This window comes from Bos indicus, chromosome 10 (genome assembly GCF_029378745.1).
Source record: "Bos indicus isolate NIAB-ARS_2022 breed Sahiwal x Tharparkar chromosome 10, NIAB-ARS_B.indTharparkar_mat_pri_1.0, whole genome shotgun sequence".
Taxonomy (NCBI): Eukaryota; Metazoa; Chordata; class Mammalia; order Artiodactyla; family Bovidae; genus Bos; species Bos indicus.
Window position 1 is genome coordinate 15,057,018 of NC_091769.1, and position 23,750 is coordinate 15,080,767.

Sequence of the window (23,750 nt, forward strand, 5' to 3'; positions counted from 1 at the left end):
AGTGAACAGGGATGGAGCTGCAGCACTGGGCACAGCTGGGTTCTCCCCCTCCTTCTCCCAGCTCCCTGTTGTATCCCGTGTCCATGGCTGGTGGCTGCCCTGCCTATGGGGCTCCGACTCCAGGGCCCACCCAGTCTGTCAGGACCGGCAGGTACGGGCACACAGGTTGTGCACTGTACCAGGGCTCCTGGTCTGGGGGCCTGGAAAGGGCTGCATGTGTGCAGAGGGACCATTGGTAATTTGTAGAAGTTACATGGATTGGGGGGGGGGGGGGCTTTCTTTGTCCCCTGACCATTTCCTTGAGAAAGGTTCTCTTTTCCTCGACTTCACACCCATTTCTAGACCCAGAAAGTTTTAGCTGGAGGTTTCTGACTCCTCCCAGTTGGGGCTGAGGAGAGGAAAGGCTGGTGGGAGCAGAAGAGGCGGGGAGCTTCTATGAGCCTTACAGTAAGAAGAGGAGAGGGGACGTCAGGTGGGGCCTTGGCAGGGCCTGAGGCACAGAGCTGACGCTTGAGGCGAAGCCTGAAGAGCCAGGCCCGGGCTCACTTGGAATCACCCTGTGTCTGGAAAGGGGCTCCTGGGGGAGACGTAACCGTTGGGCTGTACGCCGAGGTCCTGCGAGCCTCGTAGTAGCCCAGCCTCAAGACCAAAGAGCCCAGAGACAGAGACAACAACTTATCAGATGGGGGAATCTTACATAGCTGAAGCCACATCCTGGAGCAACACCCCACTGTGGACGGCAGACGGCAGGCAGGACATGGCAGCACCGTCTGCTACTCTGGAGGAGGAGGCGGCTACCAGTTATAGAGAGCATTGACTTTAGATGGGCTCATCAGTTACCAAGGAAACCAGCTGGGGGCAGGGGCAGGCATGTGGACAGTCACAGATAAAGGCCTATGATTAACAGGATTGAACAGTCCTGTGTGTGAAGTAGGGCCTGGTGGAGCAGGAGATGCACAGACAGCAAGTGAACAGCCATCTTGAGTGGCCTGGCCATACACCCACACATCTTGCATGACTCTTATAATCCTGGCCCTGCCCCTCTTCTGAGATATCCCTGGGGTCAGGTATGCAGAGGTGCACTGCAACCAGATACCACAAATATAACTACAGATTGTTGTTTTTGCTGTTTAGTCTCTAAGTTGTTTTCAATTCTTTTGCAACCCCATGATAACAGTAGCTAGAATACCAAGAATTCCCAGGTGGTGCAGTGGTAAAGAATCAGCCTGCCAACACAGAAGACACAAGACACCGGTTCGATCCCTGGGTCGGGAAGATCCCCTGGAGTAGAAGTGGCTACCCACTCCAGTATTCTTGCCTGGGAAATCCCGTGGACAGAGGAGCCTGGCAGGCCACAGTCCAGGGGGTCGCAGAGTCGGACACGACGGAGTGCACACACAATCAAGAGTAAGACACAAAGAATGCTAACGATAGTCATTCCCCAAGAGGTGGGCCAACTTTGGGTGAAGTTTTCATGGAAGTCCAGAGGGAGACCCTGCAGTCAGACTTGCCAATGGTGACGCCAGGACTTCCCTGGTGGCTCAATGGTGGGAAGTCCACCAGCCAATGCAGGGGACACAGGTTTGGTCCCTGGTCTAAGAAGAGCCCACATGTCTTGGAGCAACTAAGCCCTGCACCATAACTACCGAAGCCTGCACATTCCAGAGCCTGAGAGTCACAACTAACTAGCCCCTGTGCTGCAACTGCTGCAGCCCGTGCGCCTAGAGCCTGAGCTCCACAAGAGAAGCCACTGCAGTGGGAAGCCTGTGCTCTGCAGCTAGAGTCACCCCCACTCTCCACAACTAGAGAAAACCCATGCCAACAATGAAGACAGCGCAGCCTTAAACAAGTAAATAAAATGGTGAGGCCACCACTGTCACCTGGTCCCCAGATTCCCTCTGCTCAGGCTGGGGAAGAAATGTAAGATGCTTACCAGGCACAGTACAGAGGAGACCACGGCCACGAAGCAATGCACAAGCAGCGACAGCATTCCGCGCTCACGCCACCCCAGCCTGCGGTCGGCGTCCCAGCCTGCAGTCCCCACAGCTGGCGCCGAAACGTGGAGCGGGGGTTCCAACAGACCCTAGGGGTCATAGAATGGTGACTTCCTCCAGTGGAGGCCTGGATTAGTGACCTCAGTAGTGGTCTCAGGTGGGGCTGAGTGGAGGACAGGTGAAGTCTGTAAGACCCTTTCTAATCCTATTCCCCACGAAGCGGCAAACCCACACCACCAGAAACTTACCTGCCAGTCCCAGGCCATGGTATACTGTGTTCCCCTGGGAGTAGATCCTGCGGTCAGGACAAAAGCGGTTGGACTTGGATGGTGCTGACTAGTTGCTCTGGGGTCACCATGGCATAGTCTCTGGGTCGACTGATCCTGGCACGTTCAGTTATCATGTAGAAGGCTCAAGTTAGCCTCCTAGTTCACATGTCAGAGAGTGGATTTCCTGTCTCACTTGCTGGCTAAGTAAGTAGTCCATCTATCCTTCCGCTTAGCCCGGCAGCAGGGGAGGAGGGTTGTAGGGCAGGTGGAAATGCCAGTGTCTCTGTCATCTTTTATAGGTCAGCTCCTGAATCTCATGGCCCATAAACTGGTTTCCTTGGTCGCTATTGCAGCCCTTTCCCCATAGGGGGCGTGCAGCCACCAGCACGCCCTCTTGTGGTTTCCACCGGATTTATCCAGATGCTGTGGGATACAGGCCAGTCACTGCTGTCCACCAGCGTGATCACCCCAGACCCACCTATCAGTGTGCCCAGCCTCTCAAGGCCAAGCCTCTCCTGTATTTCTTGGGAAACATTTTCAGGAAACTTCCCCAAGAGATCTCAGTCAAGAGGGATATGAATCTCCAAGGCTCCAATAATTTGATGTGATATCTTTTCCATTCTAAATATTCTTTCATATCCAATTTTATTCACTTTTTAAAAAAGTTTTCTTATCAAGCACACTCAAAACTGTGTAAGCCTCAGACCCCACAATCAGATGTGGGCCCACTGAGGTGATATCCATTAAGTCCTTGTATGGAGAATGGCCTGGGACAGGCTTTGGAGGAAACACAGAATCAATGTAGGGAAGAATTGAGGTGACTGGGGAGGTGGGGGCCCTTGTGCTTTGAGAAGCCAAGGCTGGAGCTGGCTTACTAAATTAAGATTGTGTAGAGTGTGACCTGCTGAGTGATGGGGGGCAGACACAAGCCACCCACACGGGGGTGGCTGGCAGCACGCTCAGCATCCAGCTCCCACTCTGGGGAAGTGAAACCCGTGGGGTCCTTTTGATTGAAGGCAGTTGGGCTTCCCTGCCAATGCCTGCCAATGCAGGAGATGCAAGAGATGCGGGTTCAATCCCTGGGTAAGGAAGATCACCTGGAGGGTCCCTTGGAGAAGGAAATGGCTACCCACTCCAGTATTCTTGCCCGGAAAATCCCATGGACAGAAGAGCCTGACAGGCTACAGTCCATGGGCCCGCAGAGTAGGACACGACTTAGCAACTAAACAAGTTTCAATACATCCCCACCAAGAATGTGAAATCACAAAATTCATTATTTCAGATCCCAGAAGCCAGTGGGCCCAACGAGCCAGAAGGGCCATCCTCATCCCAGGTCCTGAGCAGGAGCTATTGAGCAGGACAGCAGGCATCTGTTACTCCCAAGGCGGTGGGGGCAGATGTCACTAACTTCTCATGGGTGTAAAAGGTGGCTGGGAAAAGCAAAGCAGGAACTTGCAGCAGGTATCCTAAACTCCAGTCTTCACGTCTACACTCTGGGTGTGAGGAGGGTTACCACACTGTAAAATGCCTCAGCAGCAACTCTGAAGAACAAAGCTGCTTTCCTTAAAAGCTGTTTTTCTCATCACAATACAGCCTACGATTGTGCATCTCCTGTCCAGTCCAGATGTCTTGTGGGTTCTAGGAACGGGAGACCATAAAGCCTCTGGTGTCCGGGTGGTGAGGCAGAGACCCTCAAAGATCAAGGGCTGAGGCCTCCAGGGGTCATGTGACTTGCCCAAGGCTAAGTGCCAGCCCCCCACAAACCTGCCCCCCACCTTCCCCCAAAGGACACCCTCTCTGCTTCAGTTTCTAGAAGGCGCTAGCAACACAGCTTGGGGGCTCCATCTGCAGACGCTCTCTGCTGGCCCCAACCTGGCGACCCCCAGCCTCCTCCAAAGAGAGCTGGGACCTAGAGGAAGCCCTTCTTGCTGGTGACCCCCAAACTCAGGATCCGGAGTGGCACAGACGGCCAGGGGGCAATGGCAGCACCTGCTTTCAGCCAGACAGGGCCGAGGAGGCCCTTGGGGTCAGCCCAGGGCTCCTGCCAGGCCCCAGACCGGCCACTCCCTTCCCTGCTCCAAGGACCCTCCTCCTCCTGCCTCCCAAATTCACACCCCAAGGAAGCAGCAGCAGCCAGTGGGGCTTGGCTCCACACTGCCTTTATTCACACTGCTCACCCCTGATGCTGCCAGCAGACAGGGACTCACCGGGGCTGGGGGAACCCCTACATGAAAGGAGGATTTGAGGCAGAGTCCCTGAGAGCACAGGAGAGGAGGGGAGGGCAGGGAAGGCGAGGCAGGCCCCCCTGAGCCCCTCGCACGAGTGCAGGCCAGCAATGCTGGGAAGCGAGGCTGCGTGCCTGGCCCCGGTGCTGGGGTGGGGGGCATCTTGCCAGAATAAGGGCCCCTTTCCTGGGAGCAGGGCCACTCACGGCAGGCGTGGATTCAGGCTGAGACACGCTGACAGCCCCACGACGTCTGCCTCTAGTGAGTGCAAGTACCTGAGAACTCTGCCTTCAGCGGCTGCTCGGAAACCTTGGTCAGGTGAACGAAGTGGGTGCCACGATCCCAAAGGCGGGACAGAGACCGAGTTCCCGGGAGAGAAGGTAGCTGGGAAGGACCACTGCCAGACCCTAAGATCAGGCCGGCAGTTGGGGGAGGGCCGGCTCTGGCTCCCCACCCCAGCAGCCTGCGGTGGGGTGAGGATCTGGGGTGCAAGTACCCCTCCCAGGGTTGAAGAAGGCAGGGACAAGGAGGAACCATTCACCCCTCCCAAGGCTGCCCGAGAGGAGACGGCAACCAGCCCTCAGCCAACCTGGGACTCGTCAGCCCGTCTGCTGCAAACGTGGCCCAGGGAAGGGGGTGCACTGCAAACGAGCACAAAGCAAGTTCACGGAACCCCTGCGACCTGGCCTCAGGGTCAGGTGGTCTGAGGAGTGAGCCAGGTGGTAGGTGACAGGCTACGCTCCCTCCTGACCTCTGCCCCACCCAGGCCTCTCCCCTACGACTACCAGGAGACACCCAGGAGGAAGAGACAGCCCTGAGCAGTGAGTGAGAAGGCCCGACTCCAGCGTGCATGGGAGGCCGGGCCCAGCTCCTGGTCCGGACACACTGCCTCAGACTATATCCCATCATGAAAAAGAGCTAAACTGAATGGAAACTTAACCAAAACAATTCAGTCTCACAGTGATGCTCTCTGGGCGTGCGCACACGCACACACACACACACACCCCCACCCACACACCCCTATCCACAGGCACCAGGCATACTCTCACCCACGCTCTTAGCTGTGGGCTACACACATGTGGGTGCACACACACACACTCCGCACACTCAGACACCTTCGGCCGTCCATCCCCAGTGGGTGCACGCACGCACACGCTCCACACACTCAGACACCTTCGGCCGTCCATCTCCAGTGGGTGCACACACATGCACACGCTCCGCACATTCAGACACCTTCGGCCGTCCATCCCCAGTGGGTGCACGCACGCACACGCTCCGCACACTCACCTTCGGCCGTCCATCCCTAGTGGGTGCACACACGCACACGCTCCGCACACTCACCTTCGGCCGTCCATCCCCAGTGGGTGCACGCACGCACACGCTCTGCACACTCACCTTCGGCCGTCCATCCCTAGTGGGTGCACGCACGCACACGCTCTGCACACTCACCTTCGGCCATCCATCCCTAGTGGGTGCACACACGCACACGCTCCACACACTCACCTTCGGCCGTCCATCTCCAGTGGGTGCACACACACGCACACGCTCCGCACACTCAGACACCTTCGGCCGTCCATCTCCAGTGGGTGCACGCACATGCACACGCTCCGCACACTCACCTTCGGCCGTCCATCTCCTGTGGGTGCACACACACACACACTCCCGACACTCACTCTCAACCATCCATCTCCCACCCACAGAGCACCAGGGGCCTGTGCCCAAGACTCAGTGTTGGCTGCTGACGTGGAGGGTGTAGAAGGCCCAGGGCTCAGGGACATAGATGACGCCCGGGTACTTCTTCCTGAGGACGGGGTCATTCCACAGCCAGGCGACCCAGAGCGCCACGAGCAGGAGGGTGAGGGCGAAGGAGTAGAAGAGGAAGAGGCCGTTGCTGTCGAGGAAGAGGCGCTTCCGCTTCTGGTGCAGGACGAGGGCCAGCATGGCGAAGGAGGTGAAGATGAAGAGGATGAAGATCTGGCCCTCGGTGACCAGGTACCTGAGGAGGCAGGCGGGCAGTGAGGGGTTGGGGGCGCCACGACAGCCCCTCCTGCCCAGCATGCCCTCTACCCAAGCACCAGGCTGCCCTCCCAGCCGGTCAGAACAGCGCGTCGAGTGAGGGGCTCCATTGTGAGCCACGGCCAGTACACAGCATTCAGATTTGGCTTCTAGAATTACTATTTTTCAAAAGGTCGAGTTTGTTGCCAATATTTAAATAACAGATTACCTGCCCACATGGAGTTCTGATTTCCCTGCTAACTTTAGGTTTGTATTCCCACATGACTATAACTGACGAGGAGAAAGCAGCTGCTCAGAGACAGCATGGTCCCGCAGCTTGCCACAGCCCCCACCACTCCCTACTGCCTCACTTGATGCCCACTTGATGAATTTCTATCACCAGCTTAGTTCCTAAAGGCATCTGAGTTTGCGGACGCAGTTTCAGTTTATGGGGTTGTCATGACTGTCTCCTTGAAGGCTGGGACACAGTCTCATTCCCCAGCGTTCCCTCCAGCTCTCATGGCAGTACCTAGCACATGGCCAGGAAGGCAGTAACGCTTGCTGGAGGGCTTCTCAGAGGTTATCTCATCCACTCCCCTGCCTCTGTGCTGACCCATCCCACTCAAGCAACTGCATAGCTCTGCAACTGAGTGGCTGGGTCACCTTGGGGAATTTACATGACATCTTGGAGCCTTTTTCTTACTCATAAAGGGGGCATAAATGGCCCTAGCTCTCGAGGTTACTGATGAGAACTGTGTACTTGGAAAGGCACATTGTTCAATGAATGGCCCCCTGTAGCTGTCACTGAACTGACACACCATGGGTAAGAACGGGCCGAGCTTCTCACTTCTCACCCTTTTCCCTCCAGCTGTGGTCGTCACCCATTCCTTCTAATCCTGTCCTGGGTGGGCATATGGTTTCACCCTCATGGACCCCCACTGCTCGCCAGGGGCAGCCCCTGGAGGTGGGGGAGGCTTCCCCCCCAGAGAAGGGCTAGGACACCCACCCTTTCTCAGACACCCACAATCCCCGGGGAGCCTGTCTCCAGAGCAGAAGTGACAGAGGAGAGGGAAGAGCCTGGCTGAGGCCTGGTCCTCTGGAATGGGAAGAGGAAACCAGGTGGGAAGCCCTGAGGCCATGGAATTCCCCTGTAAGTATCCTTGTCATCTCCATGATGCTTCTCTCTGGGTTCTCACCATGTCCCAAAAGGGAGACAGCCTGGTATCATCCTCATTTCACAGAGGGGGAAATTCAGCACCCCCGCCCCTCCCACCCTACCAGGCTCTACAGGCTTCTGCTCTACAGTCCTCCCCAGGGCTTCCCCGATGGCTCAGCAGGTAAAGAATCCGCCTGCAACGCAGAAGACACAGGAGATGCTGGTTCGATCCCTGGGTTGGGAAAATCCCCTGGAGAAGGAAATGGCAACCCACCCCAGTATTCCTGCCTGGGAGAATCCTATGGAAAGAGGAGCCTGGTGGGCTGCAGTCCATGGCTCACAAAGAGTTGGAACGACTGAGTGACTAAGCACACACAGAAATTATGCCTCGACATGGATTCTACAGGCCCTGAGGTTACACTCTGAGTGTAGAGAAGCCATGCTCAGGCCCACCTTAAAGGCACTGTCCCAGTCCTCACTGAAGAGGAAGGAGCAGGGACCCCAACAGGGAGCCTCACAGGGCTCACACAGCAGCTCTGTGGTCAGAAGCACATTTTCACTGACTGGATCACTAAGGGGCCCCCTCCCTGCCACCCCAGGTCTGCCGTCCACTCACCAGTAGTACAGGCCACTGGGCACCACCAGGAGCAGGGCTGCCCCTGGCATTGAGCTCTCAGCTTTGGTGGGAGTAAAGCAGCCGCTGAAGTACATGAAGAGGATGAGGAAGAAGGGGATGTACCTGCAACAGGGAAGCCGGTGCTCAGCTGCTCGGCCGCCCGGCCCGCCCGCCCCACCGTCCTAGGACTGGCTGCCTGCGCCACCTGTGCGGTCTCACCTGTTTGGGTGAGGGCACTCCCAGCCTCTCCTGGGCAGGGGGTCTAGGAAGGAAGATGAGGCCTGCTCCCTGAGCACATGCAGATCCGAGCCATGGGCGGGGGTGGGGGAGGCCTCCTCCCACACTGTCCCAGCCACCTCACTCACTCCCCATGTGTGCGCATGTCTCTCTCACTCTCTCTGCCCCACGCACTCACCCCAAGACCAGCAGCCCCCAGCCCCTCACTGCCCTGGGAAAGGGTACACCTAGCAGGGCTGAGGAGGGAGAGGCCCGAGGTCCCAGTCTGGGGGAAAAAAAGGGGTGGGGGGTGGAACAGTACCTGCTGGGGGCCTCCCAGGAGCTCTGTGAAGCTCCTTCACTCACACTCAGCCTCCAGCCTCACCCCCTTCCACGCACAGCTCACCCAAGTACGACCCTCTCTCCTCTCCACACACACACGCTGCTCCCCACACGCCTGTGCCAGCTCGCACAACACCCCCTTTCTGTTCCCACCCCCTCATCTCCTTCCCCACCTTCCCCTCACGCGGCCCCCACACCCTCGGAGTCCTGCTCTTTCATTTCTCCAGGCCCCTGTTCATCTTTCCTCCTCCCTTCCCCAGCCTTCCATGGTAAGGGTCTCCTGGCACAGGCCAGGGAGAACTGGCAAGAGGCCTGTCTGTGCAAGGACACCCTGACTTTCTAGACCCCAAAAGAGAACCCGGAAATACAATGTAGGGCCCGTGTGACACGAGTGGGGCCACCCACGTCCAGGGTTGGCTCTGGCACTAGCTGTCAGCCCATGGGCAAAGCCCCTCCCACCGGCCCCAGCTCACCCTGGGATAAAGTGGGGTCTGGAACAGACGACTGCCCCCAACTCGGGCCGCACCTCCTGTGGCTGAGCCCACACTTGAGGTTTCCTCCACTGTGGGGTGAAGGGGTGGGAGGAAGGAGCTCCCAGGGGAGTTCCGAGGAGGAGGCGGCACTAAGAGCACCCCTACTCCCACCTCGCCCCCAGCCTGGTTCAGCCGGTCCTCCTAGGCTCCCTCCCTGCCTCTGGGTCCCCATCCTCATTCCCAGGGTGGGGGGAGTTGTTTACCAGCGCTGCAGCCTCGGCCCAGGGAGGACAGGCGCTCGCTGCCCTCTAGTGGCCGCCACGGACACTGCAGGCCGGTGGGCACGGAAGGCGGCGAGGCGGGAGCCACAGCGCCCCCTGCTGGGGAAGAGCACCCCATTCCAGCGGCTGGGCTGGACACGTCGAGACCCCGTGGCCCCTTGTTCAGCGTCGCCACGGCCAGAGCCCCATCACTCACCACATGGAGTGGCCCAGGTACTCATCGTAGTAGTAGAGCAGCTCAAAGGAGTCGATCTGGGGGGCAGCAGAGGCCAGGCGTGGGGCAGAGAGGGTGGGGCTTCAGGAAGCGTGTCGGGCCCACGCAGCCCCCAGGCTACCCTCCCCGACTGCCCATGCCTCCCTCAACTGCCCCCAGTCCCTCCCTATGGGGAGGAGGGGATCTGGGTGAGGGCATCCTAGCTTGGGTTGGGGGGTGGGTAGGGAGGCGACCTGCTTTATCTGGGGCACCTGTGACAGGTCGGCAATGTCTTTGGCCTCTAGGACAGACCGTACAGTGGCGGTGGGGGCTCACCAGCGTCTCTGGTTTGAGATTCTTGATGATGGGGTTCTCACGGACCGACAGATGGTTCTGGTAGCCACTGAAGATCAGGCGGTGGTTCACTGAGTCACCCACCAGGTGGATGCTGGCCCCCATGATGAAGGTGATGATGCTAACGTAGATCAGGGAGCGTGGCAAGGTGCGGGGGCACCGCTCGATGAGCTGAGGTCAGAGGAAGGCCCCACAGCATGACCCCGACGCCATCACCACAGGAGACACCCTCTGCTTGCCCCCCTCACACCCAGAGTGGGATGGATGCCACCAGCCAGAAAGCCCGTCTCACACTGGGTTCCCTTTAGGGGAGTCAGTCCAGCCTCCATCATCTCACATGATCCCTGTGAACCCAGTAGGTGCTGAGGAAGAGCATCCCCTTCGGCCCAAGAGGAAACACACTCCCCAGGGCCAGCTCATTGCCCAAGGTCAAACACACCCATATACAGTGCTGGAGATGACAGCCAGGCCTTCCACAGAGGCAAGCCAGGCCCTGACCTCCCACCACCCCTAGTTCTGCTTCCGGGTAACTGGGCTGGACTGTTGAGGCTGGGCTGCTCCCATTTCTGAGCAACTGAGCCACGCAAACAAACATGTGGGGCAGGTGTTTCTGAAACTAAGTTATTTAATTAAAGACCCCTTCAAAGTCAGAGATTACACCTTCCCTACTTTGAAAGAAAGAAAACGAAGTCACTCAGCCGTGTCTGACTCTTTACAACCCCATTGACTGTAGCCTACCAGGCTCTTCCATCCATGGGATTTTCCAAGCAAGAATACTGGAGTGGGTTGCCATTTCCTTCTCCAGGAGATCTTCCCAACCCAGGGATTAAACCCAGGTCTCCCGCATTGTAGGCAGACATTTTACCGTCTGAGCCACCAGGGAAGTTCGGAAATGTCTCTCTAAAAACAAAAGGACGGGGATAGGAAATGGCAGTAGTTTTAAGAGACTTTACTTGGCAAAATGCAAAGCCAGCAGAGCAGAGAGCTCTCTAGGAGACATCTCTGTGTTCCCAGTGGTGTCTCAAAGTCAGGGCTCTCGGTCCAGAGGAGAGAGTTCACCCTCCATTGCTGCCCTTCCTGCCTCCAGCCCCCACCTGCCTGCCCAACTGGTCCCTGACCTCTCCCTGAGCAACCCAGCCACTCCTTCCACCTCAGCCTCCCCAAACATGGCTCCTCAAGCCCAGCCTTGTCTTCAGATACTCCCGCCTGAAGGTCTCTCCCAGTTCACCCCCAGGCACACCAGGTGGAGGCCCAAATCACACGCCCCTCCCTGGGGAAGCCTGCTCCATCCCTCCCAGGCAGAGGCAGCCCTGCCTCCCCTGGGGCCCTCTGTCATAGCCTTCGGCCCCGGAGTCAGGCAGGGGACAGCCTGATTCAGGCCACTCCCAGGGCTGGGCGGCAGGGCAGAGAAAGGAACAAGGGCAGGGAGGGAGAGGAGGGAGCCTGGGATAGTACCTGGAGCAGGAGGAAGGGCGTGATGATGTTGTAGGCCATGTGGAAGTAGTCCCCCACGCTGGGCTTGTTGAGCGGAAACCACTCGAGAGGGAACACCAGCTGGGGAGCAAGTGGAGAATGCAGTTTACAAGGCCTGACCCACATGGCCTCAGAACTGCCTCTGGACATGCTGCGCTCTTTCTGTGATCTCCTGGAGTCCTCCTGGCAGCACTGGGGTGAAGGTGTTTCCAGACAAACTGAGTCCCAGAGAAGGTAGACGTGTCTCCAGTCACAAAGCAGGTGCGAACCCAGAGTCTGATCCTGTGTCACTCTCCTGTGGATACCAAATAAAGGTCCCGGGTACCCACCAGCCTGGGATTTGGAAGATCCTTTGGGACTCAAGCATGCCAAAAACTTTCTGGGTAACCCCAGGGCAAGTTCTTCCCTTCTTCCTGCCTCAGTCTCTCCATCTGTAACACGAAATGTGGCCCAGATGGTCTACATGGACCTTAGTGATCTGGCTCATTAGAATGATGACAAGAAATCCTGACCACCCACCCAGGTGTGAAAAACGCTCTGTCCAGAGCAGATGGACCACTTCCAAATCAGGTCGGAACTATACCTTCTGAAACAAAGGAGAAAATAAGTGAGTTCTAAAAGCAGCTTCAGTTCTTCCTTTCCTACCTTCTCTGAGACAGGCCAAGGCCATTCCTCTGTCTGGAATTCCCTTGTTCTTCCTACTGGTCTACCCCAGTGAGTCCCAGCCTTGTCAGGGTTAGTGTGACAACACCTATACAAGATCACAACACTTCCAATCCCTGCCCTGCCAAACTGTACTTCTAGAATCTACTGATGGAGAACACCTGTAACGGTCATAAATTTCAATCAAAAATTGAAATGCTTATCTCTTTTAATTAAAAAATGTTGTGCTGGATAAAACCAACCTGCAGAAATAAATCTCCCAGGAGACAGGAATCTCAATCTCTTTCTTGCTGTGTGGGCATCTCTATAGCTTTATCTACAGCAAGATATACAGCTGGCTGAAACACTCGGTGATAGCAAAGAATCAGAAATAGGCCAACTATTCAACCAAACAGGACTACTTGAATACACTACAGCACATCTGTATCACAGAAGGTTAAGCAACCACGAACAGAAATGACACCTCATATGTGCTGACATGGAGAGACATCCATAAAACAGTCTAAAGTAAAACAAGCAAATTGCAGGCTAAGGTATAAAGTAAAATCTCATTTTGGTTAAAGGGGAAAAAAAGAAAGATGCACACATGTGTTGCATGAGCAGAGAAAGGAGTAAAAGGCTCTGCCCCAAACAGTCAGAAGTGGGACCGCAAAGGGAGAGTCTCATACTTGTTTATATTACTGGGTATGAACTCACTTGTTATATAACCATGACATACTACTTTTATAACTTGTAAAAGGTTTTATTTTGTAGTTATTAAAAATTTGAGACTATCATGTATACATCTGCAAAGCTCATGTATACACTGGACCTTTTCAGATGTATGCTCCTACTAAGCCCACTTAGGGTTACAGTAGCCACAGCGACTCTGAGCAGGATGGCGGGAGGTGATTTGCCCCACCGGGGAGCCCTATTAGGCTAGATGAGGCTGAGTCCTAGTGAGTGAGGAGAGCCACGAGCCACCCTGGCCTCATCTCCCCTCTCCCTGGAACACCAGTTTGATGGGCAGCCCCTTTGTCCCCTGGAAAGTGGAACCTTCGTGCTGCAAGGGGGCTCAGGTCACCTGGTCCAACCAGTCTTCTTACAGATGAGAGAACCAAAGCCCAACGACACTGACTTGCCCCAAATCACCTACAACCCTGACTGGGAGCCCTGACTCCTGGGTCAGTCCCTTTTCTTTCACCTACATTTAAAAAACAACATGTAAACCTTACCAAAAGCCTGCAGAAAGGAGACTCAACATCCACCATACCTCCTCCCTGAAACCACTGCCAGAAGCTTTCCTTCATCCCCTTGAAGTCTTGGATCCCATGTATATAAGATCATTAGGGCCGTTACTGACTGGCAGGCAGTTCATATGCATGCCACCCAGGCATCTGTTTTCTCCTTAAACATTCCAGGATGCTCTATAGTACCCATGATTCCTGTTCACTGCCCAGGCAGCTCAAGTCATATATGACATGCACAGTCAGCCCATACACTTCACCTCCAGAGAACACAATTCTATCCCAAGGCCGTGGGGAAGGCTGGTGGGATCCTTTCCCATACTCCACTGTCTGAATTGGTGCTTTGGTTAAACCTGAATGTGAGATATTGGGGCAAGTGGTGGGGGGCACAGTATGACTGTTCAGATCCCCCACTCCCTGGCAGCGGGCACACTGGTTACAGCCATAGAACTAAGGGACCGCATTCTCACAGTGTACCAGTCGGGGCAAGGACTTGTCTGAGGTCACTCTGATCATTCAGATCACACTGTCTCCACACTGCCGGTCGGGGGTTCCATCCACAGCTTCACGCTCACCATGGCTATGGGGCGGCCAAAGTCCAGAACCCAGTTCTGCAGCGTGAAGTAGAACCAGAGGTCAAGGTGGAAGGGGGCCGTGCCAGCAGCCTCGTCAGCCTTGACGGAGCTGTGCCTGGGAAAGAAGTAAACGAAAGCAGTCAGCCCTTCTCTACTCCATGGGAAGACTCCCCACCAGGACAAGCCACAGGAATTTGCGGGCAGGAGGAAACACACATGATTAAGTTCTAGGAAAAGGTTTTGCTCGAAGTTCTGGGGCCTGGGGGAAGGGATCCAGAGATGGACTCCGTCTGCCCTGACAGTTGCTTCTCTAGGATTCAAGAAGGAAAATACTCAACAGATACAATCACGTTGGGCTCTCTCACCTATAGACTGACGGGGAGATCGGATGGGGCAGAGGTTGCAAATGTGGCTGAAAGGCATGAAACACGGTGATGGATGATGATGGCTCGTACTCTTGCCTGGAAAATCCCATGGACGGAGGAGCCTGGTAGGCTGCAGTCCATGGGGTCACTAAGAATCGGACACAACTGAGCGACTTCCCTTTCACTTTTCACTTTCATGCACTGGAGGAGGAAATGGCAACCCACTCCAGTGTTCTTGCCTGGAGAATCCCAGGGACAGCGAGGCCTGGTGGGCTGCCATCTATGGGGTCGCACAGGGTCAGACACGACTGAAATGACTTAGCAGCAGGCTTTACTGAACACTTTCTACATTCCAGGCACTCCTCCGGCTGTTTACATGTACCATCTCATTTAACTCTCTTAATGCTCACAGAAACCCTCTGAGGTTACACTATTAACCTCATTTTACAAGTGGAAAAACTGAGCCCAAGATGTTAAGTGCTGTTGTGCTGTGCTTAGTCACTCAGTTGTGTCTGACTCTGTGTGACCCCATGGACTGTAGCCCGTCAGGCTGCTCTGTCCGTGGGGATTCTCCAGGCAAGAATACGGGAGTGGGCTGCCTCAAATGATTACATTTCAGAGCTTCTGTTGTTAACCTCTAGTCTTAGAGTCACAGGTCTCCCTGGTGGCTCAGTGGTAAAGAATCTGCCTGCCAATACAGAAGACGAGATGTGAATTTGATCCCTGGGTGAGGAAGATCCCCTGCAGAAGGACATGGCAACCCACTCCAGTGTTCTTGCCTGGGAAATCCCACAGAGGAGACTGGTAGACCACAGGCCATGGGGTAATAAAAGAGTTGCCACTTAGTGACTAAACATTGTATTCACAATGATTTGTTCACAGGATGGGCGTGTGACCTGAGATGGACCAATGGGAGCCCCTTAGTGAGATGAGATCTACAGCTGGTAGACTGAGATGAACAGGGGGCCTCCCTTTCCCTTGGTTTCTGAACCACGAGGAAGTAGGAATGGGGCTGCTGGTGTCCTTCCTGTCACCAATGCACAGTAAAACCTAAGGAGGAACCCAGCAGGAATAAGGAGGAAGCCAGCAGGAATAAGGTGATGTGGGGGATGTGGCAAGAAGCAGAGCACCATCTTTGGATGCCCATCCCTTCTGCAAAGCAGTCAGCCACCTGCTCTTCACAGGTGAGCTGAAGTTCAAGGGCAGGAAACATGCCACCTTCTCCAAGAAGGCCTCCCTGATGAAGCTTTCCCCAAAACCCACTACAGAGAGTACTTCACCTCTAACACCCACCCAGGCCATGACATCACAGAGATGAGTTTTGCTCTTACTGAGACCCTCAAGAAGAAAGGTGATTTTAAGATTCCTGCAACTCACCAATCTCCCCATCAGAGTACAAATCCTCTTTACAGCATCCCTGCCACTACTCGCATACCTCCACTGACAAGCAGTCCCCTCCTCCTAAGATGACTCAGGTGTGAGTTATATTGCCCCGTTAGTGCCCAGACCAGAAGCTGTGTGACAAGTGCCTGTATTCTCCAGAGTTTTCAGCTCAGTACCTGATTTATGCTCAGTGACTACTGGCTGATATAAAACAATCCCAGTTACCAGTTAATTATAGTACCACCAAGGGCTTCCCAGGCAGCACTAGTGGTAAAGGAACCCCTGCAAATGCAGGACACTCAGGAGACCTGGTTCAATCCCTGGGTCAGGAAGATCCCCTGGAGAAGGAAATGGCAGCCCACTCCAGTATTCTGGAGAATCCCATGGACAGAGGAGCCTGGTGGACTATACAGTCCATGAGGTTGCAGAGAGTCAGACATGACTGAAGTGACTTAGCAGGCACCTGCCCGTCCATTTCAGAGGCTAATCAAACATTAGCTTAGAGGCGCCATGAAGGTTTCCCTCTGTCAGCTCTGCCATTGCTTCGGTAATTTTCTGGGATCCTTTTCAGCCAATTCCAAGAATGGTCCGCACTGGGTTGCTAGAGCAACTCAGAGCCAGGAAGGCAAGCTGTTGGGGATCTCATTATCCTCTGGTGGTGGAATGGATGGGTGGAGTGGGTTTTCCAGGTCAGCCAAGTCTTCCTTTCCACCCCCTCTGCTCAGTGCCCACTTACTGTGTGCCATGCCAGGAGTGTCCCCAGCACCATCTCACCGAAGCCCCACAGCAATACCAGGAGACTGTTACCCTCCCATTTTACAAACGAGGAAACTGAGGCTTAACCAAGGTTTGGTTCAGTTCAGTTCAGTCGCTCAGTCGTGTCCGATACCTGCCCTAATAAGAAGCTGCATCAACTATTCTTTCTGTCAGACTATTTCCCATTCCCCTCTCCTTCTGGTGAAAGATGATGTTCCCTGAGACAGAGGGAAGGCCAAAAACCCAGGTCGGCCCAGTGGGACTTTTCTAACTACAGTTGAAAACAGAACCCTCCTTCCTGTGCTGTGGTGCTAAAGATGAGAGCCCGAGGGCCCGGGGCTGCCTGTGGCCAAGGTACCAGCCTCAAGGGACAGTCAGATAAGAATGAAGCGGCCCTGCAGAGAAGAGCAGGCGAAAAGAGGAGAAAAAGGCCCGAGAAGGTTCACATTCCCAGTTCCGGGCATCCCCAAGGCAACAGTTTGGCCACAAGAGCCAAGACATTCCCTTTTGCTAAGGGTGTTGCAGTTCACATTGGCTTTCTGTCACTCCGCAACCCAGGAGTCCTGACGTGCACAGAATTCAAACCAGGGTCTATATGGATTCGAGACCTGTGCTCTAAGTTGCTTGCTATTCTGCTGCTGATTACTATCAGCTATAGAATATATCAGGAGATCAAGATACAGAAGGACCGGTGTGGCCTGGAGCAGCATGCAAAGCCTGCAGGAAGGAATGGAGCCTGGAAACATGGATGGGTGGATTCCTGTTGGCAGAAAAGCAGAAAGAGCGCAGCATCAGAGGCCTGGAGGTGGGAGTGAGACAGGCGCTGCAGGGAGCTGCGATGCCTGGCTTTCTAGTGGAAGGAAGAGAAGGAGGGGCTGCTGGGCCTTCAGACTGGGCAGAAACTCAGAGACGACTAACCGTGACGACAGTCTGGATGAGTACGAAATGAGTGCCTGGTACAGAAGTCCCACTATGCCCTTCCCTATCATGACCATCAAGGCAAGGCCTCGAAAAGCAGGCAGGGACAACCTCCAGGCCTGAAGAGCTTAGAAGAGGAAGAAGGAAATAGTCTTCACTGTTGGGACTTCCCTGGTGGTCCAGTGGCTAAGCCTCTGCGCTCCCAATGCCAGGGGCCCAGGTTCGATCCCTGGTCAGAGAACGAGATCCCATATGCCACAACTAAAGAGCCCACAGGCCATGATGAAGATCAGTGTGCCTCAATGAAGACCTGGTGCAGCCAAATAAATAAATAGATAAACATTAAAAAAAAGGTCCTCAGTGTCTGTTCTGGAAACCTTCAGAGCAGGATGTTCGGTAGAGAAAATAAAAGGTGTTTTGCAAGCCTGGGAAGCACTTAGTGTGAGTCTCTGGAAGCTGTGGATACCAAGCACGTACTCAGGACTCAATGACTGTTTCCTCCATCACCTCAGGAGGCACCTCAGTCAACAGGGATCCCTGCCAGGAGTCCAGCCTGGCTGAGCAGAAAGAAAAAGGGCAGGTGCAAGGCTCACACCCAACTTGGGAATCAAGACTGGTGAGCACCGGTTTTGTTCTGCTGGGACTCTGAGCACAGGAGGCAGATCACGGAGAGGGAAGGCATCCTCTCCCCTAGCCCTGTCCTGGGGATGAGCATCCTCATGCTAACCCAAGTACCTGACTCCTCAGACACGGAGCCCCCAGACTGCCAGCTCTAGGCCCCAGTCATCAGAAACTCCTGCTGAGAATGATGGAAGCACGGGGGCAGGTAACCCAAGACACGGAGGGCCTTTTCTCTCCTCCACAGCTTTACAAGCCTACCATCTGGGAAAACGGATACCACGACAGTTGGAAAGCACATACCATACAGCGCATAACATACAAATGAAATATTCAAAGCAGTCACTAGTATCTGCAGGACTGCCTGGCAGAAAAGGAAGGTGTCCCAGCTACCATGGAGTCAAGCAGGGACCTATGAATGGGGACTATAGAGGGACGGATTTGGGTTCTATATGCACAATGGTGAAATACCTGACATGGTGAGAATTTTAAACAAAAAATGAGAAAACAAAAGCAAAAAAAAAAAAAAAAAAGAGGCAAAAAGGCAAGGCAATTTGAAACTCCAGGAAAAACAAAAGCAGTATAAGAAAGCAAATGTAACTTTTAAACTTACTGGACTCTGTAGGGAACAATATTTACATGGCTTAACAAATAAAAACATTGTATACTGATTTTCAAAGTTTAGAATCAATTCACAAACAAAACATGGAAGGAAATTATGGTTAAAAAACAGCAGGTAAATTCTATCAACCTTGACAACTTGGAAGTAAAACTATAGACGACAGGAGCTAGGGAAAGAGTAAAGAAAGCTAAAAGGGCTAAAGCAGGAGGGCAGGAGACTAACAGCATCCTTTCAAGAAGGAATCAAGAGATACTGCCCTTATTTTAAATTAACTATGCTTCAATGAATAAATAAACTTTATTTAAAAAGATACTGCTTTATAGTTGACCAAAACAGAAATAATGGTATTACATATTTCCTAAGGCTACAGAGGTAACAAAGAGCAAAACTAAAAATGGTCATAAAAAGAACTATCTTGTGAAGATGGAAGAGGTATGAGTAAACCAAATCATAACAGGATAATTAGTAGGTCAACATTAGCTTCAGAGGCTAAAAATTGATAAACCAAGAAATAGCAGTTGAGCGTAGCTTTTGTATGTGGACTCTGGAGCCTGCCTGGGTTCATATCCCAGCTCTATCACTAACCAAATCATGAGCAAGTTACCTCCTGGGCCTCAGTGTTCTCATCTGTAAAATGGGGGATAATAGTATATCCTACTTCAAGAGTTGTGGTTGGGAAAAAAAAAGTTGTCGAATTAAATTATGCAAAAACCTTTTTCAATGCAAAAACTTAAGAGTAGGGCCTAGTCCACAGAAAGTGGTATGTATGTAGTATTTGTTACTATTATTTAGAAATATGAATTTAATTCTGATAGAAACAGCTAAAAGAAGCTAAGATGGTTGTCTCTGGTACTAGGGAGAGGTGGAAAAAGAACCACTGCTTTTTACTCTAAGCCTGTCTGTGCAATTTTATTTAATCATGGGCACGTACTACTTTGCTTATAATACAAGAAATTGTTACCAGAGCACATGAAAACTGGAATAGGGAGTGAGCACTTTGTCACTAGAGGTGTGTAAGCAAAGCACGGATGGAGCAGAGGAAATCCAAGCATCCTAGGAGTTGGACAGGGTGATTCTGCCTACTGTTGTGCAGCAGTGAGACTGAGAACAGGGGGGCAATAAGTGGGGAGGTGGGCAGAGACAGCCTGGAAGAGAGCCAGCCCCGTATGCAATCCCCAGGAGCATCCTGGTTGGTGGGGAGCCCATGCAGGAGTAGAGAGGGACATCACCCCTGAGCTGCCAGTGGAGCAATAAGAACAGAAACCAGAAGCCCTAGGTTTAAGCCCTGGTTCTTGCCAGCAAATGACGTAACCTCTCTAGGTCTCGGTTTCCACATAACAAAATATGAAAAGCCTGAGGGAGACACTGCATGTGGAAACGCTGCACAAGTAAAGTGTCAACCATATCCGATGTTCACAGACGGTTCTAACTGGACTGCCACAGTTCAAGGCGAAGACTCCCAGCTTGTAGGGGATCCAGAACACAGATGTGCTTCAGCAGCAGGAGGAAGAGCTACTCCCAGCCGAGTCTCAGATTTCCTCCCTTATCCCAAGTCATACCACAAACTTCCTAACACTGACTCCGAGCACACTCGTGGCTCGAAAGTCTTCCATGGCTCCCCTGTGCCCTACAGAACAAAAGCTGCACCCTTAACCTGCCATTTAGGAAGGAACCAGCGTCAGTGACACACGTAGGACTCAACACTTAAGGAGGCACAGGTGGGCCATAGAGGATTTTTGAGCACTAGTGTCCCAAGAGTGGGCTTCTCCTTGAATTTTGCACCCTATGCTCTCACTCTGGTCCCAGTTCTGCTGCCATTAAAGGCCCTTTACAGTCTACATTCCTCTTGCCACTGTACACACAGCAAGTGCCAGCACAACTGCACTGCTTGCCTTTCCCAAGCGTTCCCGGAGCTGAAATAGCCATCATTCCCCTGTCACCTACTGCGTACTCTGACATGCAGCTTAAGCGCCACTTCCTCCAGGAAGCCCTCCAAGTCGATCTCTCAATTCCAGGCGTCTGTTCCTCCTAGGTCCTACTGGACTGTGTGGCCCTCCGGGCTTCACTTTACCCACCCCTCGCACAGCGCTGGGGCACACCAGAGATGCTTAATGAATGCCTGCTCTATGCAATAAATGTCTGGGGCCTGTAAAACGGGATGAACATAGTGAAGTGGAAGATTAAAAGGTGGCTTCTGTACCTTTTCCTCCGCCCCAAGTGCCTGGCCTCAACTATCAATACATAAACCAGTAACTTCCCCTTGCTGAGAGAAGGGAACAGCAACCGTGTCGGTAAAGCCCTTCCTCGTTCTTTCTCTGGAGGGGAGTTTCCACACTTCGCTCTCTCTTCCATTAGCATTCCCAACATTCTGGGTTCCTCGGAGCAAGGAGTGAGCCTCCCGTTAACACCAGAATCCAAATTCTAGTCCTGGTTAGAAGGACTCCGAGAACTTGGGTTGGTGCCCGGGACTTGCAGGCGCTTTGGGGGCCCTAGTGAGTAGCAGCGTCCTCTGGGCTCGCCGCCACCGCCCCCATTCCGAGTTTCTTGGATCCCAGATGAGCCATCGTCCCGGAGCCAGCCGGGCCATGGGGGCCGCTGATCGCCGTGGCTGAGACTCCCTGGGTCCCGGGGCTCCCCTAGGAAGCCGCGGAGGCGTGGCTAGGCGAGTGGGCGAGGGAACAGCTGCAGGCGTAGCGCGGGGAAGACCCACTCGGGGTCCGCGGCCCGGACTCCCCGCCCGCCCGCCCGCCCGATCACGTGGCGGGGCCGCGGTTCCGCTCCGCCCGCTGGCGCGCGCCCACCTGGCCTGCAGGAAGGAGGCGCCCGGCTGCGCGCCGGGGCCGCCCGCCGCTCCCGGGTGCCGCCTCCGTGCCGCCGCCTCCATGGCTAACCTTCCGGCCAGGCCCTTCGCCCCGCTGCCGGTAACTGCAAACAGGTTCCGCTGGCCGAAGGCTGCGAAAGCGAACATCCAGCGCGCGGGCGGGCTGGGGCGTGCAAGAGGGAGAGCGCCGGCCCCGAGGGTGGAGCCGGTGGGGGCCGGGACCAGGAGACGCGCCGAGCAGCGAGGGAGGCGGGGCGAGCTCCGGGCGGGGAAGGAGGGGCCCACGGCCGGGGCCCGGCGGGGAGTAGGGGCGGAGGGAGGGGCGCACGGCGTGGGGCCTACTCGGGCAGGGATCTGCTGGGATCCCGAGTGTGGCCGGGGGCAGGAATCTGCCTAGGCTACCCGAAACCTGTATATTAGTCAAGGGTGGGCTAGGGACGTGGGGAAAGGCCAGTTCGACCTAAATACTCCCTTGGGAAGGAGTCGAGACTGGATTTCCCTAGTCCTTGCGGACCTGAAGGCTTTGGGGGAGGGGCTCATGTCCCTTCCGGCTATGCTAGCCACCTTCCTCTGATGGAAGCTGCTGCTGCTGCTGCTGCTGCTGCTAAGTCGCTTCAGTCGTGTCCGACTCTGTGCGACCCCATAGACGGCAGCCCACCAGGCTCCCCCGTCCCTGGGATTCTCCAGGCAAGAACACTGGAGTAGCTAGCACTCCTTAAAATGTTAGCTCTGTGGCCTTTGACGCTGGGAATTAAAAATCAGTGGGATAAGGGTAGGACGCATGAAAGAGCGAATTCTTTTCAAGTTGGGGTGGATGCAGATTCCCAATCTGGCTTTGTCACTCTCTTGGACTCTGTGGCTTCATAAAAGTTACTTCCCTTCTCTTCCATTCAAACATGTACTAACTCCTGAGCAGTTCCTCATCTTCAAGACTGGATGACCAGTACCGCAGGAAGGCTTAAGTGGGGATGAAAGGGAGCAGGACTCTTATGGTCCTTCCCCGCCCCCCACACATCTTCTGCCTGCCTTTGACCTGTGGAAAACTGTAGTCTAAAATTAATCACAGAAGTGAGAAATGCTGCAACAAAGGAAAACAGTCAAAAGAGACCAGATAATGTACTCATTAAGCATACTCATCAAGGACCTTTCATTTCTTCTACAGGGCTATAGATAATATTTGGAGCCATAGTCTGTGAGCTGTCTTATAGATACTAAAACACCAGGTAGAGAAGTTAACTACATGATGACCAGACTGAACCCAGGACATGAGCTCCCACAATTCCGAGAATTGACCACAAAGAAATGGTAACAAATGGACCCTGGAACTGAAGATTAATTGTACCTAAAACAATCAAGATGACACTGGTCAGACCACTGATGACCAATTTGAAGATGACTGTGATAGATGACTTTGCTGTTTCTGCATGTACGCCCCTGCTCCTCAGTCAGTCAGTTCAGTCACTCAGTCATGTATGACTCTTTGTGACCCCATGAACTGCAGCAGGCCAGGCTTCCCTGTCCATCACCAACTCCTGGAGCTTGCTCAAACTCATGTCCGTCTCATCCTCTGTCGTCCCCTTCTCCTACCTTCGGTCTTTCCCAGCATCAGGGTCTTTTTCAATGAGTCAGTTCTTTGCATCAGGTGGCTAAAGTAATGGAGCTTCAGCTTCAGCATCAGTGCTTCCAATGAATATTCAGGACTGATCTCCTTTTAGAATGGACTGGTTGGATCTCCTTGCAGTCCAAGGGACTCTCAAGAGTCTTCTCCAACACCACAGTTCAAAAGCATCAATTCTTCAGTGCTTAGCTTTCATTATGGTCCAACTCTCACATCCATACATGACCACTGGAAAAGTCATAACTTTGACTAGATGGACCTTTGTCGGCAAAAGTGCAGGGTCCCTCCTCACTCTGTCTATAAAAGCTCTCACCTCCTGCTTATGGTGGGGGCTGGGGGGAGTCGGCCTTTGGATGAATGTCCTCTCCCCTCCCCGCCCCAGTTGCCGGCATCTGAAATAAAGAAACTTTCCTTTTCACCAACCTGGCCTGTTTATTGGCTTCTGACTGGTGAGAAGCCAGACCCCACACACATACCTTTCAGTAATAGGGGGACTGGTAAGTGGGGGGGTGGAGGTGGGGAAGATACTGAATACTGTGAGGTTGGAGACTTGGAGGGGGTGGTGTCAGACAAGGCTTCTGGAGGACAGCTTAGGGAA

At 54.0% G+C, this 23,750-nt stretch overlaps 1 protein-coding gene and 1 long non-coding RNA gene across 8 annotated transcripts; one reads left to right on the plus strand and one right to left on the minus strand.

The window, feature by feature from the left end:
• Positions 1 to 4,406: 4,406 nt before the first annotated feature.
• Positions 4,407 to 21,779, minus strand: CLN6 (CLN6 transmembrane ER protein). Of its 7 annotated transcripts, XR_011568732.1 has the most exons (10): positions 21,515 to 21,779; positions 14,052 to 14,166; positions 11,570 to 11,668; positions 10,097 to 10,285; positions 9,764 to 9,819; positions 9,550 to 9,663; positions 9,287 to 9,375; positions 8,256 to 8,378; positions 7,762 to 7,833; positions 6,358 to 6,484 (listed from the first exon to the last, which is right to left on the minus strand). XR_011568732.1 is itself a non-coding variant. In XM_070796969.1 (9 exons), the coding sequence occupies exons 1-9, from the start codon at positions 21,679 to 21,681 to the stop codon at positions 5,988 to 5,990; spliced, it is 1,449 nt and encodes a 482-aa protein (XP_070653070.1). In that variant the 5' UTR covers positions 21,682 to 21,773; the 3' UTR covers positions 4,407 to 5,987. The 7 variants fall into 7 exon arrangements, 6 of the variants coding, with proteins under 6 accessions (XP_070653070.1, XP_070653071.1, XP_070653072.1 ...); XM_070796969.1 differs by lacking the exon at positions 7,762 to 7,833 and having other exon boundaries at positions 4,407 to 6,484; positions 21,515 to 21,773; XM_070796971.1 differs by lacking the exon at positions 9,287 to 9,375 and having other exon boundaries at positions 6,011 to 6,484; positions 21,515 to 21,777.
• Positions 21,501 to 23,574, plus strand: LOC139185198 (uncharacterized). The gene is made up of 2 exons (XR_011568734.1): positions 21,501 to 21,634; positions 22,697 to 23,574. It is a non-coding gene; the product is annotated as an uncharacterized lncRNA (long non-coding RNA).
• The last annotated feature ends 176 nt before the right edge of the window (positions 23,575 to 23,750 follow it).

Coding starts and splice junctions, on each gene's coding strand:
- CLN6 (XM_070796969.1), bottom strand. CDS start 21,681: ATGTTCGCTTTCGCAGCCTTCGGCCAGCGGAACCTGTTTGCAGTTACC. Junction 9,820..10,096: donor ATCTCAAACCAGAGACGCTG/GTGAGCCCCCAC, acceptor GCTGCCCCCCAG/ATCGACTCCTTTGAGCTGCT. Junction 9,664..9,763: donor TACCTGGGCCACTCCATGTG/GTGAGTGATGGG, acceptor CTTCCCCAGCAG/GGGGCGCTGTGGCTCCCGCC.